The sequence below is a fragment of the Primulina eburnea genome, chromosome 1, assembly GCF_022965805.1.
Source record: "Primulina eburnea isolate SZY01 chromosome 1, ASM2296580v1, whole genome shotgun sequence".
Classification (NCBI taxonomy): domain Eukaryota; kingdom Viridiplantae; phylum Streptophyta; class Magnoliopsida; order Lamiales; family Gesneriaceae; genus Primulina; species Primulina eburnea.
Genome location: NC_133101.1, coordinates 16,592,334 through 16,610,323, shown reverse-complemented (window position 1 = coordinate 16,610,323; position 17,990 = coordinate 16,592,334). Strand labels below are relative to the sequence as shown.

The following is a 17,990-nucleotide window of genomic DNA, read 5'->3' as shown; positions in this document are numbered from 1 at the left end:
TCTCCAAAGCTTGCGGCGGCTCTCCAATGAAGTCTGAATACCTCCCTTTTCGTGCCTCTACCCCCTTTCATATCCTCTCCATTCAGAATTAAGGTAAGGAACCGTCCACAATTTTTTCCAAAAATACAGGTGCGCTCGAGCGGACATAAGTTTCCGCCCGGGCGGATGACTTTCGCAGGTTCAGTATTTTCATTTTCTTTGATGCGCCCGGGCGGACATAAGTTTCCGCCCGGGCGGATGACTTGCGCAGATGTCGAATTTTTATTACCTTGGAGCGCCCGGACGGATTGCTTTCGAATTTTTTCTTTAAATTTTCTTTTTATTCTCGACTCATCTGCATTTTCACCAACTAAACTCATGAGTAACAAGAAACATAAATTATGCTAAAATAACACAAAATGCATGAAATCTAAATGATAAATGCAACACAATGTGACACAACATGATACGCAAAAACACGTAAAATCCATCTCTATCAACCCCCCAATACTAACCTTTTGCTCGCCCTTGAGCAAAACAAGTGACAGGAAAAAAAAGGAATATGACACGATGTAGCTCAATAGTGAATTCATAGTCATCAACTAGTCTCAGCGAAACTCAACATATTCCCTCGTCGATCAATGTAAAAACACAACTCTTCGCACTTTCTTTGCTGTAGACATTGTTTCAATTAAAACCTGAACGTGTATGTGTGTGTTGTTAGTCCTAGTATCATAAAAGACAGAGGGATTCATTCTCAACCATTGTCAGAGATTTAAATAATCTTGTTAGTGTAAATCTTACTCTCCTTAATTCCTCTGCACTCAGTAATCACCAGCAGCGCCCATTTTTCTATCATTTTTTATTCGACTGAATTAGAATACAGTAATAAATGACTATATTAGAACCTTTCATCTCAGATTCAAATCCATGTGTTTTACATTTTTAGCCAGGAATAGGATTGCATTCCTTCATTCGGCTCTTCAACACCTTACATCTCCAACTTTAGCCATGAATAGGATTCCATTACTTTATTCGGCTCCCCCACACCTTTACATCTCCATCTATCTTTTTTTTTCATATATATATTTTTTTCGCTGTTGATAACTACCTCGATTCGAGAGAATATAGTCAAGCTCAATAAACACCTTCAACCATCTTCGTTCCCCACTTTAGTTTTAAATTTTCAACATCTTATCATGTATGCTTCTAGTTCTAACATTTGTGCAAAGAGAATTCAATGTTTTAAATAAAACTTTATGTCTTTACCACAATATGTGCGAAAGGAGTGCGATTACATGACAGACAGGGCATGTCTCATCACTTCCTAATCATCCTTGGCTAACAAGTACTACTTCAATCACTGTCGGCTGACACACACCAATGCAAACATGAATAACACTAAATGCCAACAAAAATAACCAACAAAACACAAAAAACGAACACATAAAACAAAACCCATCAACCCCCCAATACTAAAGTCGAGCATTGTCCCCAATGCAACAGACGATAGAAAAAGAGACAGATAGTGCATAACAAAATAGGTGTAATATAACCTAAGCATGCAACAGAAACAGAAATAAGTGAAATGATCTAAACGAAATGCAAGAAATAAAAAAGATGGGACAGAAGTGACTCCCCTCTCAAAGATCATCCTCCTCGCGTGCCTCTGGGGGAATTACACCAGCATCCGACTTTGGGGAATCGGCATAGTGGAACTGAAACGGTGGCGGGAAAGCTGGCATAGGCGGTGGCATAAGGGCTGGGTCAATACCACTGTGGCTCAGGGACAGACGTAGCATGACGTTAGTAGCGGTCTGATAAGTCTGACTCATAGCCTACCGTTGGAGCTGATGATCAGCAAATTCATCCATCCTCTCCTGAAGAAGGCGACGTCGAGGTCGCGGGGCCGGTGGTGGGGGTTGTTGTGGCACGGGATCAAAAGTAAAACCGTACTAGATGGGGCCAAACTGCGGTAAAGCCTTCCGCCGCACTGCTATTTTCTGTATCCAACTAGCGTCATCGAGGGCCTTGGTCGGTGGCAACCACTCATCGTCATCCTGAAAGATGACCCCAGCGCCAGCACATAGCTTTGTGATAATGTGGGGGAAGAACAATGCCACATTCTGATTATGAATGCTCAGCTGGATCTGCGAATGGATTATCCTGCCCACATTGAGTGGCATGTGAGTGATCAGTGCGTAGAGCAGCAGCCCCCTCTCCCTCCGGACTTCACTAGTGTTCTCGACTAGCATCAAATGAGTGGCCAAAAATGCATACCACAGCGCATCCGGGACTAACAAATATTTCTCTGCAAAACAAGTGCGCGAGCCAGGTGTCTTCCACGGAGACCCCGGATAGCAGATTCTTTGCATCATTAAGTCCAAGTTGGGTTTCGCTACCCATGCCACATACACCGAGTCATCCACCGTCGGTGTCTCAAGCACCCTATTAATCTCCGATGAACTAAAATCGACCAACTTCCCTCACACAAATGCCTTACCATCGCTTCTCTCAGCTGCATTGGCATAGAATTCCCTCACCACTGGTACCACCGCGGCTTGCGGTTGGCGACAAAATTTTACCCAGCCTCTACTCTCAATTTGATTGATAATAAATATGTATTGCTCAAGCTGGAAACCACGTTCGCGAAGCGGAGCTCTATGTATTTTCACGTTCGCGAAGCGGAGCTCTATGTATTTTTGCATTTTCGTAGCGTTCCCTAGCGGTATCATTAACAAATAACTGAGAGTTACGGGATGAAGATGAAGAGGCGGTGTGACTTACCCGAGCCTTTTTTGGTGCCATTGTTGAAGATGGTTTCTGAAGAACAATAAGCCCGAAGTATGAGGGTGTGTCGCCGAGAGATTGCTCGCCGAAACTCGGAGGCGGCGGCCGGAGTAACGCATCGGTGGCCAGAGTTTTTCAGAGGTGGTCGAAAAACAAACGTGGTGACCGGAAAATTGATGTCTTGATGTTTAGTAAAGGTGGAGACACCTAATTGTACCTGAAATTTACACAAGACAAGAGATTAGAGCGAGATTGAGAGAGGAGGGGCGAAAAAATTCTAAGGGGAGGCTAGGTTTCAAGTGAGAAAGAAGAAAAGAAAGTTGCAGATTCTTAAATCTGCACGATCCGGCAAGAAGGATAACTCTCGGCCTTAAAAATTTTCTGAAAAAGGGGCGCGCCCGGGCGGACATAAATATTCGCTCGGGCGGAAAACTCACGGTTTTTTTGAATTTTTTTTGAAAAGGAACGCGCCCGGGCTGACATACACATCCGCCTGGGCGGAAAACTCACGACTTTTTTTAAAAAAATTTTGTTGAAAAAGAATGCAACCGGGCGGATGTAAATGTCCGCCCGGGCAGAAGCTTCACAGCTTTTCCCCTTTTTTTTAAAAAAAATGTAAACAAAAATAAAATAAACCAAAAATCGAATTAAATGCAAGTTAAAGGGGAGAGAGATAGTTCTCAATTTATAGTCGAGAGCTGGACTGTCAGTCAGTTTTAGTTTGGATTGTCTTGGAACCGGGTGATTCCAAGTTGTGGCTCAACAGTGCCACCCATGTAGTTTTTCAGTCACTGGGCATTGACCGTAAAGGTCCCATCCTTTCCGTCGTGCAATTCTACAGCTCCCGATGGGTAAACTTTAGAAATCACGAATGGACCAGACCATCGCGACTTCAATTTTCCGGGAAACAATCGCAACCCGGAGTTGTAAAGCAGGACATTGTCACCTTTTTTGAATTCTCTTTCGATTATCCGTCTATCATGAGATTTCTTTGTCTTTTCTTTGTATGACAGTGCAAGATCATATGCCAGATTCCGGAACTCCTCCAACTGATCCAGTTGAAGGAGACATCGTTTACATGTATCAGTAAAGTTAAAGTTTAATACTTTTGTTGCCCAGTATGCACGATGCTCTAACTCTACAGGTAGATGACTTGCTTTACCAAAAAAGTAACCTATATGGTGTAGTGCCTATAGGTGTTTTAAAAGCAGTCCTATATACCCAAAGAGCATCGTCTAACCTCACTGACAAATCTTTCCTACTAACACCCACCACTTTTTTCAAGAATCTGCTTGATCTGCCGGTTAGACACTTCCACTTGATCACTCGTCTGGGGGTGATAGAGAGTAGATATCTTATGTGTAACACCATATTTGCTCAAAAGTTTTTCAAATAGTTTGTTGAAAAAATGAGTGACACCATCACTAATGATTGCTCGTGGTGTCCCAAACCTGTTAAAAATATTTTTCCTTAAAAATTTCAGGACCACTTGAGCATCATTAGTGGCAAATGCTTCTGCCTCTACCCACTTAGGCACACAGTCAACCGCCACCAAAATATACTTTTTCGTGAACGAACTGGGGAACGGTCCCATGAAGTCTATCCCCCACACATCAAAAACCTCACACTCAATGATATTATTCAATGGCATTTCATGATGGTTAGAGATGTTACCTGTCCGTTGGCATCTATCACATGCTAGCACATAAGAACGAGCATCTATAAAAAGGGTTGGTCAATAAAAGCCACATTCAAGTACCTTATACGTCGTCTTTGTTGGTCCAAAATGACTACCTACCTCACGGTCATGACAGTGATTGAGAATTTGACCAAATTTTCCTCTGCAACACACCTTCTTATCATGGTATCTGGACAAATTTTGAACAAGAAGGGTTCCTCCCAAAAATAATATTTCACGTCTGAAATGAATTTCTTTATTTGGTGAAATGTTAAATTGCGGGGGGGGGGGGGGGGGGGGGGGGGTGAGCCTGTAACAAGAAATTTGTCAAGAGCAAATACTACTGCAAGTAATTCTTTTTCAGTTGCCGCATAATTCAATAGAGCCTCATCTAGGGTCTTACTTGCGTAGTAAATTTTGTGAAATACCTTGTTTTGCCACTAGCCAAGCACAGCTCCCACCGCAGTATTACTTGCATCGCACATGACCTCAAACGGTAGATCCCAATCTGGTGCCACCAAGACAGGAGCCGTCACCAAGCGCTCCTTCAAATCCTTGTATGCCTGTAAACAGTGATAATTAAAATCAAAGGGCACATCTTTCATAAGTAAGGAAGATAGAGGTTTGGCAATTTTAGAAATTTTTTTGATAAAATGCCGATAAATACCGGCGTGGCTTAGAAAACTTCTAACTACCTTTATGGATGCCGGAGGTGGTAAGTTCTTGATAACTTCAACCTTTGCCTTATCCACCTCTATTCCATGCCCTGATATCTTGTGCCCCAATACTATGCCTTCTTGCACCATAAATGGCACTTCTCCCAATTCAGTACCAAATTTGTCTCCTCGTATCTCAACAACACCACCTTCAAATTCTGTAAACAGTCATCAAAAGAAGGGCCAAAAATTGAGAAATCATCCATAAAAATTTCAAGAAAAGTTTCTATCATGTCATGAAATATAGCGGTCATGCATCGTTGAAAAGTGGCAGGGACATTACACAAGCCAAAAGGCATCCGTCTGAAAGCAAAAGTGCCATAAGGACAAGTGAAAGTGGTTTTCTCTTGGTCCTCAGGCGCAATCATGATTTGGTTATACCCCGAATACCCATCTAGAAAGCAGTAAAACTCATGACCCGCTAACCTCTCAAGCATTTGATCAATGAAGAGAAGTGAAAAGTGATCTTTACGAGTAGCATCATGTAATTTCCTATAGTCAATGCACACACGCCATCCCGTAATTGTCCTAGTGGGTATTAATTCATTTTTTTCATTCGTGATCACAGTAATCCCATATTTTTTCGGCACACACTGAACAAGACTTACCCATGCACTATCACATATAGGATAGATAATACCTGCATCAAGGAGTTTTATAGTTTCTGATTTTACTACCTCTTGCATCTTTGGATTTAATCTTATCTGAGGTTGCACAAGAGGTGAGTACTTATCTTCCATCAAGATCCTGTGCATACAGACTGAAAGATTGATTCCTTTTATATCCGCCACTTTCCATGCAAATGCACATTTGTGTGCTTTTAAAACTTCTAGCAGTTTGTCCTCCATTACATCTGTCAAAGAAGAAGAAATAATGACAGGTAAAGTGTTATTCTCACCTAGGTATACGTACATTAGGTGTGAAGGCAATGGTTTGAGCTCGAGTGTCGGTGGCTCCTCCAGGCTTGACTTCCGTGGGATCAAGTCCCTTCGATCTCCCAAGTCCTCTAATCTCATCCTTATTGGCCTCTTCCATGGTTGGTTGGCATTGAGCTATGCCACTATTTCGGCCTTCTCTGCATCCAATTCATCTTCTCTCAATTCAGTAGTGAGAGTTGCTTCCAACGGGTCCCTAGGAGCATCCTGAACATAGTTAGACACAAGAGCATCAAAAGCATCAATTCTATAACAACTATCGGAATGCAGTGTGTGCTTAAGTGCATTAAAAACATCAAAAGTAATCTCTTCCTCGCCCACTCTCAATCTCAACTTCCCTTCTTGAACATCAATCAGGGCCTTGCCAGTCGCAAGGAATGGTCTCCCCAAAATCAAGGGCATCTCCACATCCTCCTCCATATCAAGTACCACAAAATCTGCAGGAAATATGAATTTGTCCACCTTTACCAAGACGTCCTCTATGACCCCTCGCAGGTATTTGACAGATCTGTCTGCTAGTTGCAAGGACATCCTTGTTGGTTTAGGTTCTCCTAATCCGAGCTTCCTAAATACAGATAAGGGCATAAGATTAATACTTTCACCAAGATCACATAAAGCCTTGTGAAAAACAACATCACCAATCATGCAAGGAATAGAAAAACTCCTTGGATCTTTTAGTTTCGGTGGGATTTTGTTTTACACCAAAGCAAAGCAATTTTCTGTTAAATTCACCGTCATGTGATCCTCCAACTTCCTCTTGTTAGCTAATATGTCTTTCAAAAATTTAGCATAACTAGGCATTTGCATCAAAGCATCGGCAAAAATAATATTGATATGCAATTTGTTGAATACCTCAAGAAACTTACCGAATTGTGCATCTAGTTTTGCTTTTTCAGTGCTGCAGGGAAAGGTGGAGGAATAATAATTTTAGATTGTGCAGTGAGTGCTGGTGTAGAGTTAGAAGACTTACCTTTAGATGTCTCAGTCGGTTCATCCGACACTTGATTTTTTTCTTTTTCTCTTGGCTCTAAAATTTTTCCACTCTTCAACTCAATGGACTTCACTTGCTCTTTTGGATTGGTCTCGATGTTGCTTGGCAAGGTGCCTGGCTCTCTACTTGCTATCATCTTTGCTAACTGTCCAATCTGATTCCTAGCCCCTTTATCGATGCATCTTGATTTTGGAGTCTAGTTTCGGTAGATGAGATGAACTTAGACATCATCTGCTCCAAATTGGACTTTTCTTCTCTAGGAGGATCAGATCTGTACATCGGTTGTTTCCCGTATGGTTGTCCTCCTTGTGGTCGATTCTAACTGTTTTGACCACCCCATGAGAAGTTGGGATGTTGCCTCCATCCAGGATTATATGTGTTGGAGTACGGATCATTCCTTGGACGGTTTTGGACTCCCACTTGATTCACTGGTGCCCCTTTTGGCACATAAAAGGGATTTCCATCTTGACAGTCCTTAACATAATGTTCACCTCCACACTTTTCACAGAATATCTCTTGAAGACGCATAGCTGTGCCACCCATGTTCAAGCCATCTAGTTTCCTGTTCAACACATCAAGTTGTGCAGTAATAGCATAAAGGTCAGTTACCTGGTGGACTCGTGCACTTCTCCGCTGGTTGTCCTTTCAGATTGAGGATGATAGCTGCCAGCAGCCATATCCTCCAACAGCTCATATCCCTCTCCAGCAGTCTTCCTCAATAGTTTTCCACATGCAGCAGCATCTATCATAGGAGTAAGCAAGCCATAATAAAAGGTTTGAACGACTAACCCAAGTGGAAGTTCGTGATGAGGACATCTTCTTAACAAATCTTTGAAGCGTTCCCATGCCTCATATAAAGACTCCTGGTCGAATTGAGCAAATGTGGTGATGTCTGCCCGCAGCTTCATGGTCTTAGATAGAGGAAAGTATTTAATGATAAATGATTTCGCCATGTCCTCCCATGTAGTGATCGAACCTACAGGTAAACAGTTTAACCATGCTTTAGCTTTATCAGGTAAAGAGAAAGGAAATAAACGCAGCCTAACAGCATCATCAGATGCTCCATTAAATTTAAAAGTATCGCATATTTAAAGAAAATCTCCGATGTGCGTGTGTCATCTGCTGCAGATCCTCCAAATTGGACTGTGTTCTGAATCATCTGAATTATAGCTGGCTTGATTTCGAAGTGATTTGCCCGCACAATAGGCCTCACAATGCTAGGGCGTGCACCATCCAAAGAAGGCTGGGCATACTCTAGCATTGGTATGTGGCATGGCATCTCAACATGTCTATCTTCACGATGTTCCTCCTCACGATCGTTCTCGTGCCTCTCCATCAGTTCTTTCAGTCTCTGCTGTTGTCTTTTCCTGCGGAAAGTTCTTTCAATTTCAGGGTCGAACTGCTCAAGCTCCACATCAAGTGACTTTGGCATGCACTGTACAAGATTTCTGTAACAGAATATGGAGTATTAATTTAATAAAAATGAAACAATGCTAAAAAAATAACTAAAAATAAAATTGTGAATTAACAGTCCCCGATTACGGCGCCAAAAACTTGACCGAGCAAAACTTGCACCGTAGAATCCTCAATAAAAATATGATTTTGTGTGCTAAAAAATTAATCGCAAGTGCACGATGTCAAGTAATAGTATAATGTACATGAGTACGAGTATCGTTCCACTGGAGACTGTGTTTGACAATTATTATTTTTAATTATTAAATCTTTAACAATGAAAATTGATTGGTTCTTTTATTACTACTATGATCAAATAAACACGCAAATAAAATTATCAAAGAATTGAATAATGAAATAGAATATATAAAATGGTTGATTTAAAATTCAAAGAGAAATAAATTTTTTGGGAATATCGGTTCACCTACCCCTTGTTAATTTATTAATTCGTTCGATATTGATTTTATGTTTCCGACATGATTTCATATTCAATTGAACACACTCTCTCGAGCTATGCCAAACTAATTCTACTCAATAAAGTAATTAAATGTCTTTAATTATTTATCAAGAGTGAATTACATGTCGATTTGTGAAATCCCGTAGTTTTCGACCCTTAGGACTATGACTATTGGCTCATATCCAATTTCATATATCTATGTAAATTGTAGATCAACGGATTGTACTACTCGTTCCTATCACAAGTTATTCTCTCGAACTCACTTGCGATATAAAAAACGTTGTTTAAGTTAGCTACGCTCTAACGACGCGATAAAACAGTAGTATAATCAAGAATAACGCAACTATCGAAATGTGAATTAATTCAAATCAAAGTTCGGGGTAGGATCCCCTTAAATCCCAACAAATATGTAAAGTTAGCTACTCGAATTCATGTTCGAAATAAACAACACTAAGTTTAAATGATAAAAACTAGATTAGAAATACTAGAATTGACGAAAAACACGTAGAGCGATGCTCGGAAATCTTCAAATCTTCAATCCAAGCACAAAATTATCTCCAAAGCTTGCGGCGGCTCTCCAATGAAGTCTGAATACCTCCCTTTTCGTGCCTCTACCCCCTTCCATATCCTCTCCATTCAGAATTAAGATAAGGAATCGTCCATAATTTTTTCCAAAAATACATGTACGCCGGGCGGACATAAGTTTCCGCCCAGGCGGATGACTTTCGTAGATTCAGTATTTTCATTTTCTTTGATGCGCCCGGGCGGACATAAGTTTCCGCCCGGGCGGATGACTTGCACAGATGTCGAATTTTTATCACCTTGGAGCGCCCGGGCGGATGGCAATGTGCGCCCGGGCGGATTGCTTTCGAATTTTTTCTTTAAATTTTCTTTTTATTCTCGACTCACCTGCATTTTCACCACTTAAACTCATGAGTAACAAGAAACATAAATTATGCTAAAATAACACAATATGCATGAAATCTAAATGATAAATGCAACACAATGTGACACAACATGATACGCAAAAACACGTCAAATCCACCTCTATCAAATATACCAAAAAATATATTTACCAAATTTTAAAAACAAAATAACTATACACATATATTCAAAATATTAATTATAGTTATATATTTTTTTAGAAAAACCATAAATTAAATAAATTATATTATCATTAAAATAATATTTTTAATGAAGTCAAAATTCTAAATAATTATGTATATATATATAACAAAATATAAAATTTAATATTTAAAAAATTTCTTTTAAAAAAATAAAAAATAGAAAAACAAGTTTTCTAGTTCATAGTCGGTTCGACCGGTTTTTGACGGGTTTAAATCTGTTTTGATCGCTAAAACGGTCTTTTGGGGTATTTTAGATCAGACTCGTGACGGATTTTCGGTCGAACTGATGATCGATCTCGTCCGGTTTTTAAAACAGTAGATGAAATTAAACCATTACATTTTTTAGGTTTTGTCCAAAATTTCATCCCATGTAAAAGAGATAATAAATCTTTGACACTCGTACAAATATGAGTGGCTCGGGGGAAAAAAATCCCAAATACCATGTGAGTTACTATATTTCAGGTTTATGTATTTAAAGCCGCCAAAAAAATTGATCTTTGTGTTATAAATTGATCTTTGTGTTATAAATTTCATGTCCAAAATTTATTTACTTTTAATTAGTTTTTTTCGTCGGAGAACTGAGTAAACGTGCAAAGACATGAACTTAGTGTAATAATAGCAAATTTTGACTATTTCAATAACCAAAATTTAAAATAAATCAACTTATAAGGAATTTTTTTTAAAATTTTACCATGACTCAATTCATCAAATAATATTGAGGACATGAGAAATATGATGATCTCCCCATATAGAATTGTATCCGCCTATCTCTCTCCCTATAATATGAACATATATTCTTTGGATTCTCGACAAATGAAATGGGTAAAAAAACGTGATAATCCAAAAAAAAACGTGATAATCCAATAAATTGGAGGCATCATAGTATATGTAGATCTAGACTATCTTAACAAATAACATCATATTTGTATCATGTGCATAGAGACTCACTATTGTACTTCAATTCATCAAAGGTAGCTTTTAGCATTTGAATTAATATTATAATTGATGCAATCCAGGAGAATCGGGTGTGAGATACGCGGGTAGTCCACCGGATAATAATAATATTTTAGTGTTTAGGAAATTTGAGTAGGTATAATGGCTTCAAAAACACCTGCAAACAATGAAATGAACTCGTGAATGGGCGCCGGAGGAATGTCCGGCGTAGCCACTCCAATGCTAAAGTCAGCAGGTTGGAAAAATAAAGAACACAAGCAATATATGTGAGAGTATATGTGTATGCTTAAGAGTTCGAAAATCATGAATCCTTAAATGAGAAGTATATCTGCTATTTATAGTAGTAAATCTCATCATTACCTAGTTTTCAGTGCCACCTGCTAAGTATAACAAGTCGGCTGCCCATACTCTATTATGACTCTTTTCACACGCCAAACCCATGTTGTTCTGACAGATAAGATTGCCCATATCAATCCCACTCGAGTGTGGTGCGATTCTCGAGACAGCCCGGGTATAGAGTACTCAGGAGCTCGTAATGATGGCCCGGGCTCTTGATTGCCTCGGAAGAGAAGAAATGCTCGGCTGATGAGGAGAATAACTGGTATATTGGCTGTAATCTGTGCTTTCTAATTAATCAACCCGGGTCATCCATGACCCGGATCTTTATGGGGGTATCACCACCCATCCTAAAAATAGTCGAGCTAGAGTCTTTACTCGCTGTCCTGATCAGTCATATTTGGACTTCAGAGAAAGATAATTATCACAAAATTATACGAGCATCGGGGGCTTCAAATATCCAGATATGGGACGAGATACTGGGCCTCACATCTCCCAGGCCTTGAATAAGATACCGGGACCTCATATCTCCCGGTCTTTCAACTCTAATAATGTACCGGAGCCTCATGTCTCCTGGACTTTAAATAAATGCCGCTAAGTGTTCATGGGCAATTAATACAGTGTCACAATTATGCATGACCTAGTATTCCAATGGTCGGAAACATTCCTTATTCCAAGAACCAGATAAGTCTGACATGTTCCGATATCCGTGCACGTCATTTCACATACCTGCAAAACTTCCAAGATCAATCTCGATCGTCCGATTCTTTCATATCCACGGTGGAGATTAACTCTCCACCCCTATATATAGTAGCAAACCAGATTTTTAAAATCACTTCACAAATTCAAAATCTTGCCCAAACTCTTGCCATTTTTCCCTCGACTCTCCGACGTGCCAGTTCTCTCCTACTCCGGCGATTTCCCATCAGGGTCATCTTTTCCGTTCGCACAACACCCACTTTTCTCCACAAAACACGCAAGTTTATTCTCTTATTACTTAAATCATGTCTGATTCAACCTCCTCCACTTCAGGGGCCAATGCGCGAGGCTCGCCTATTGATGAGTTCACCGCGCTGCGCTCTGATTCACCCCCATCTCCCCCTCACCGTCGAATTTCTACCCAAGTTTCCAAAAAAGCCTCAGCCCATCAAACCAAACCATCTTCTTCAAAACCCACTTCCTCGGGCCTCTCCTAATCTCTAAAAAAGAGCAAGGGTAAAGGCAAAGCCCGGGCTTCTGACGCTCCTGCTTCCGAGGCCCCGGGGGTTCCTTGGTTCTCCTCAATGAGTAGCATCTTGATCTCGGGGGCGGACGAGGAACTCCGAGTCCTGGGTTATATCCCTTCGAACCTTTCCATTTTGATTCATGGCCCCTCTGATAGGGCAGACAACCCTATCCCGGGCTACACTACATTCTTCCGAGGCCAACTTAGAAATGGTCTCCGGTTCCCCCTCTCTTCTTTGTACATCGAGGTCGCCAAGTTTTTTGGGGTGCCTATTAACCAACTTCACCCCAACTCCTTCAGGATTATGGTCTCGGCCTATGTCCTCTTCAAAATGAACAATTTTATCATCAACCCCCTCATCCTCTACTACTTCTTCTCTTGCAGGCTCGGGGATAATGCCTTATCCCTGACTGCCCGATTAAATGTCCAGTTCAACGGTAACATCCCTTCATCTCAGAAGGGATGGAAAGGACGATTCTTTTTTATTCAACTCTCAGGTCCCCTCCCTTGTCTTACTGGTGTTATCCCTTCAAGTCAGAAATTGGTAGAGGACCGTAAATACTCCTCCTCCACCCTTATTTCTGATGACAACTTGTGTGCCTATGGGTTGAGTGCTCGGGCTCTCAACCAGGTAATTCTTCTTTCTTCTGTATCTTCAACATTTTACCTTTTGTTTATATTTGTAACTCATATTAACCCTTTTTTCTCTTTATGCATATAAGATGAAGGAGGCCTTTTTTGAAGAAGTGGGAGGCTGAGAGGGCAGTAAAGGAGAAGAGGATAGCAGCTCGGAAGGCTGCGGTTGAGGAGAAGAAGAGGCAAGCCGAAGAGGAGATGGCCCGGGCAAAAGACACAGTCAGGTCATATACTGAAGAGGGTCGGGAGGAGCCCATGGTGGAATCCTCAACCTCTGAAGACCATGTTCCTCTTATCCAGAGGAAGTGAAAGGCTTCTACAAGCCCCGAGCTGATACTGGTGGAAGATGACCCAGAAGGAGGCCAAGGTACCTCCCGTGTAACCAATCGACTACTTCTCCCCACCATCAGTCTACTCAAGAGCCTCTCCAAGATCCTCTCCTGACTGAACAGCCCACCCTGTCTAGTATTTTTTCGACAGGCTCTACTCCAATCGAAGTTCAACTCCCTAAGCAGATGATCATTCTTGTTGAGGAGGCTTTTTTGAAGAGCTTCCGGTCGGCTGCCAAATTTATCGACGGTTCGAACCATCTCTTATCTGTAAGTCTCCCTGTCTCCTTTTTTTCTCTTCTTTTTTTTAATCCTTTTTTGAAACAGGGCATGCACATGCTGGTGTCAGCTTTTGAGGAGGTGGATGCGGCGGCCACTAAAAAGAATAACCAAACTCGGGTTCTTCAAGAGCTCCACGAGCAACTACAAGTCGAGCTTGCCCGGGTTAAGGGTGCTCATGGAGAAGAGGTGGCCGTCCTCCGTGCTTCTGTGGAATTGGCCCAGGCAGATTTGGCCAAGGCTCAAGGTGCCATGATCGAAGGCCTTATTAGGGAAGAGACCCTTGTAGGAAAGAACAAATCTTTGATGGAGGGCATGGATGAGCAGATGTCCCGGGCCAATAAAGCTGAGAATGCCCTGACTGAATTTGAGCAAAACAGGGAACAATTCCAGACCACCTTACTCTCATCTCCCAAATTCAAGGCGTCAGTCAAAGATCGGGCTTATCCTCTCTTCGAGATAGGTTTTTACAAATGCCGGTCGCAATTTAAAGAAGCCTGGCTCCTACCCCAGGATAAGACAAATTTTCCTGATTTTAGATAGGCCATTGAATCACTCTCAAAGGATGGTGAGGAGGAGAAGGAAGACTCTGAGGAAGAAGGAGACTAGCCAGGGTCCGAGCAGATGGACGTAGAGTAGGGTTGTAATTTTTCTTTACTCTTTCTTGTAATTCCTGCCTTCGGGCTTTTTATTTAATGAAACTCCATTTATTTCATCTATTGCCTTTTAATAATGTCTTCAATTTATCTTAAAAACCTGAATAATAGAACTGCTTGTGTATGAATGATCACAAAAAATTATAGGTGTTGAGAGTTAGCCGGGAACCTTAGTAAGTAATCGGGATGATAAACCCTAAACCCGAATAATATTCGTCGTATTGTATGAATAACCAGAGTGCAGAACCCCGAGCTAGGGGTGCATCTCCCGGGAATTAGGAATGGTCGAGGTGTGGTGCCCCGACCCGGGTGTAGTGCCTTGGGCTTTATTAAATAGCCAACGTACGAAGTCTTTGGCCGGAAAACATGTCCCAGGACTTGAGAATGGTCGAGGTGTGGTGCCCCGAGCCAGGGTTTAGTGTCCTGGCTTATTGAATAACCAAGGTACGAGGCCTTGGGCCGAGGAGCATGTCCCGAGACTTGAGAATGATCGAGGTGTGGTGTCCCGAGCCAGGGTGTAGTGCCCTGGGCTTATTAAATAACCAAGGTACGGGGCCTTGGGCCGGGGAGCATGTCCCGAGACTTGAGAATGGTCGAGGTGTGGTGTCCCGAGCCAGGGTGTAGTGCCCCGAGCTTATTAAATAACCAAGGTATAGGGCCTTGGGTCAGGGAGCATGTCCCGGGACTTGAGAATGGTCGAGGTGTGGTGCCCGATCCAGGGTATAGTGCCCTGAGCTTATTAAATAACCAAGGTACGAGGCCTTGGGCCGGGGAGCATGTCCCGTTACTTGAGAATGATCGAGGTGTGGTGTCCCGAGCCAAGGTGTAGTGCCCTGGGCTTATTAAATAACCAAGGCACGGGGTCTTGGGCCGGAGAGCATGTCCCGGGACTTGAGAATGATTGAGGTGTTGTGCTCCAAGCCAGAGTGTAGTGCCCTGTGCTTATTAAATAACCAAGGTACGAGGCCTTGGGCCGGGGAGCATGTCCCGGGACTTGAGAATGGTCGAGGTGTGGTACCCCGAGCCAGGGTGTAGTGCCCTGGGCTTATAAATAACCGGGGCTTCGTACCTCCCGGATCCAAATATAACAATCATACAATATTTCTCTATGTGAATAGACCTTTCATTATACCTTCAAACAAATAATTACATCTGTCAAACATAATACTTCTTTAAATGAAAAACATTCCAAGGTCTTTTGAGAGCATGTTCTTGAGCATTTTCAAGATAAAAAGCTACCGAGATAACTTTCCGGGTTATTTTATAAGGTCCTTCCCACCGAGCTTCCAATTTTCCCACATCTCCCACTGGATTAACTTTTTTCATAACCAGATCTCCTACTTGGAAGTCTCGGATTCGGACTTTTTGTTATTTGACTTCATAACCCGGAATCTATATGCTTCCATTCGAATTAATGCTTGATCTCTCTTCTCTTCTACAAGGTCCAATTCCACTGCCCGACTTTGATCATTATTGTCCGGGTAAGATACTACCCAGGAAGAAGATTGTCCGAATTCAACTGGAAGAACGGCTTCAGAACCATACACCAGATTGAAAGGATTTTCCTGAGTAGGTGCCCGGGGAGTAATTATTTATGCCCAGAGAACATTGGGCAAATCTTCCATCCAGTCTTTACCTTTGCCCTCCAACCTAGTTTTAAAGGCTTGCACGATAATTCTATCTACAACTTCTTTCTAGCCATTAGCTTGAGGATAGGCAACAAAGGTTGAAGACTGAGTGATCTTCATCTCCTGGCACCAAGATGTAATCTTTCTTCCCTGAAATTGTCTCCCGTTGTCTGAGATTAGTCTTCTGAGGACTCCAAATCGGCATACTATGTTCTTCCACGGAAACTTTAAGACTTCCTTTTCAGTGATTTTGGCCAAGGGCTCAGCTTCTACCCACTTAGAAAAATAATCCACAGCCACGAGTAAGAATTTATTTTTGGCCCGAGAAATTAGAAAAGGGTCGACAATGTCCATACCACATTGATCAAAGGACAAGATGCCAAGTAGGGCTTCATGGGAGTGGCCGGACTGTGCTGAAAATTTGAGTGAGGTTGACAACCCTCACAATCTCGTATTATTGGAGTAGAGTCCTAGCTAATAGTTGGCCACCAGAATCCAGCAAGGATTGTTTTCCGGGTCAGAGATATTCGTCCGAGATACTCACCACAACATCCTTCATGAATCTCCCGGAGGACATAATCCACCTCCCCCGCAGATAAACACTTCAAGAAGGGTCCCTGAAATGATCTCCTGTACAATATATTATTTAAGAGAACAAACATGGGAGCTTTTCTCTATAACTTCTGGGCCTGGGCTTTGTCTTCAGGTAACTCATTGCTTTCAATGAATTTGATTAAAGGTGTCATCCAGGAATCCCAGATGCCTGCATTGTTTTTTCTTCTGTAGATAAGACTAACGGGAAACATGCAGTACTTCCCAGGTATTGACTTTTGATAAAGATGCTGCCATCTTTACTAAAGCATCTGCCTCCTCATTCTCTTCCCGGGGTATTTGTTCAATACTCCAATCCACAAAAATTTCTGACTGGGCTTTTATGAGCTGTAAATATTTAAGCATCATGTCATTCTTAGCTTCATAAACACTTTTTATCTGCTGAGTGATCAGCTGTGAATCAGAGTAAAAAATAATCTGGGAAGCTCCAACTTCTCGGGCAGCTCGGATGCCGGCGAGAACAGCTTCATACTCTGCCTCATTTTTAGTGACCGATGAGTCAATTCTCAATGCCAGCTTAATCTTCTCTCCAAGAGGAGTTATTACCACAACCCCGACTCCACATCCAGCAAGGCTAGAAGCCTCATCCACAAAAACTCTCCACACTTCTTCTTCATCGGGCTGAACCATCTCGGATAAAAAATCTGATAAGGCTTGTTTTTTGATAGCAACCCGGAGCTTATACTCAATATCATATTCCCCCAACTCCACTGTCCACTTGATCATCTGCCCGGATACCTCTGAGTGAGTCATAGTCCTCCCCAAAGAACTACTGGTGAGCACTATGAACTGATGTGACAAGAATATGGCTGTAGCTTCCTAGCAGTGACATGATATATGGCTGTAGCTTCCTAGCAGTCATAACCAAAGCCAAAGTTATCTTCTCTACTTCACTGTACCGAAGCTCGGGCCCTCTTAGAGCATGGCTGACATAATAGACAGTCCTCTGATCAGAGCCTTCTTCATTTATCAGTACTGAGCTAACAACATACTTTGTAGTAGATAAGTAAACATACAATTTCTCCCCGGGCTCCGGTTTTACCAGTACAAGAAGTTCTGGAAGATGACTCTTCAAATCCTGAAAGGCTTGCTCACATTTCTCAATCCATACAAATTTTCGGGCCTTCCTTAGGACTTGGAAAAAAAGGTAACTTTTGTGTGCTGACTGGGATATAAATCGAGAGAGAGAGAAGCAATCCTCCCGATCAGC

The 17,990-nt window shown here is 41.9% G+C and overlaps 1 protein-coding gene and 1 non-coding gene across 2 annotated transcripts; one reads left to right on the top strand and one right to left on the bottom strand.

Annotated features, from left to right (window-relative positions):
* Positions 1–7,887: 7,887 nt before the first annotated feature.
* LOC140815020 (small nucleolar RNA R71) lies at positions 7,888–7,993 on the top strand. Its single transcript, XR_012114240.1, has one exon. It is a non-coding gene; the product is annotated as a small nucleolar RNA R71 (small nucleolar RNA).
* An 8,967-nt stretch (positions 7,994–16,960) lies between these two features.
* LOC140805040 (uncharacterized) lies at positions 16,961–17,533 on the bottom strand. The gene has a single exon (XM_073161228.1). The coding sequence runs from the start codon at positions 17,531–17,533 to the stop codon at positions 16,961–16,963; it is 573 nt and encodes a 190-aa protein (XP_073017329.1).
* Positions 17,534–17,990: the final 457 nt, after the last annotated feature.

Coding starts and splice junctions, on each gene's coding strand:
- LOC140805040 (XM_073161228.1), bottom strand. CDS start 17,533: ATGACTCACTCAGAGGTATCCGGGCAGATGATCAAGTGGACAGTGGAG.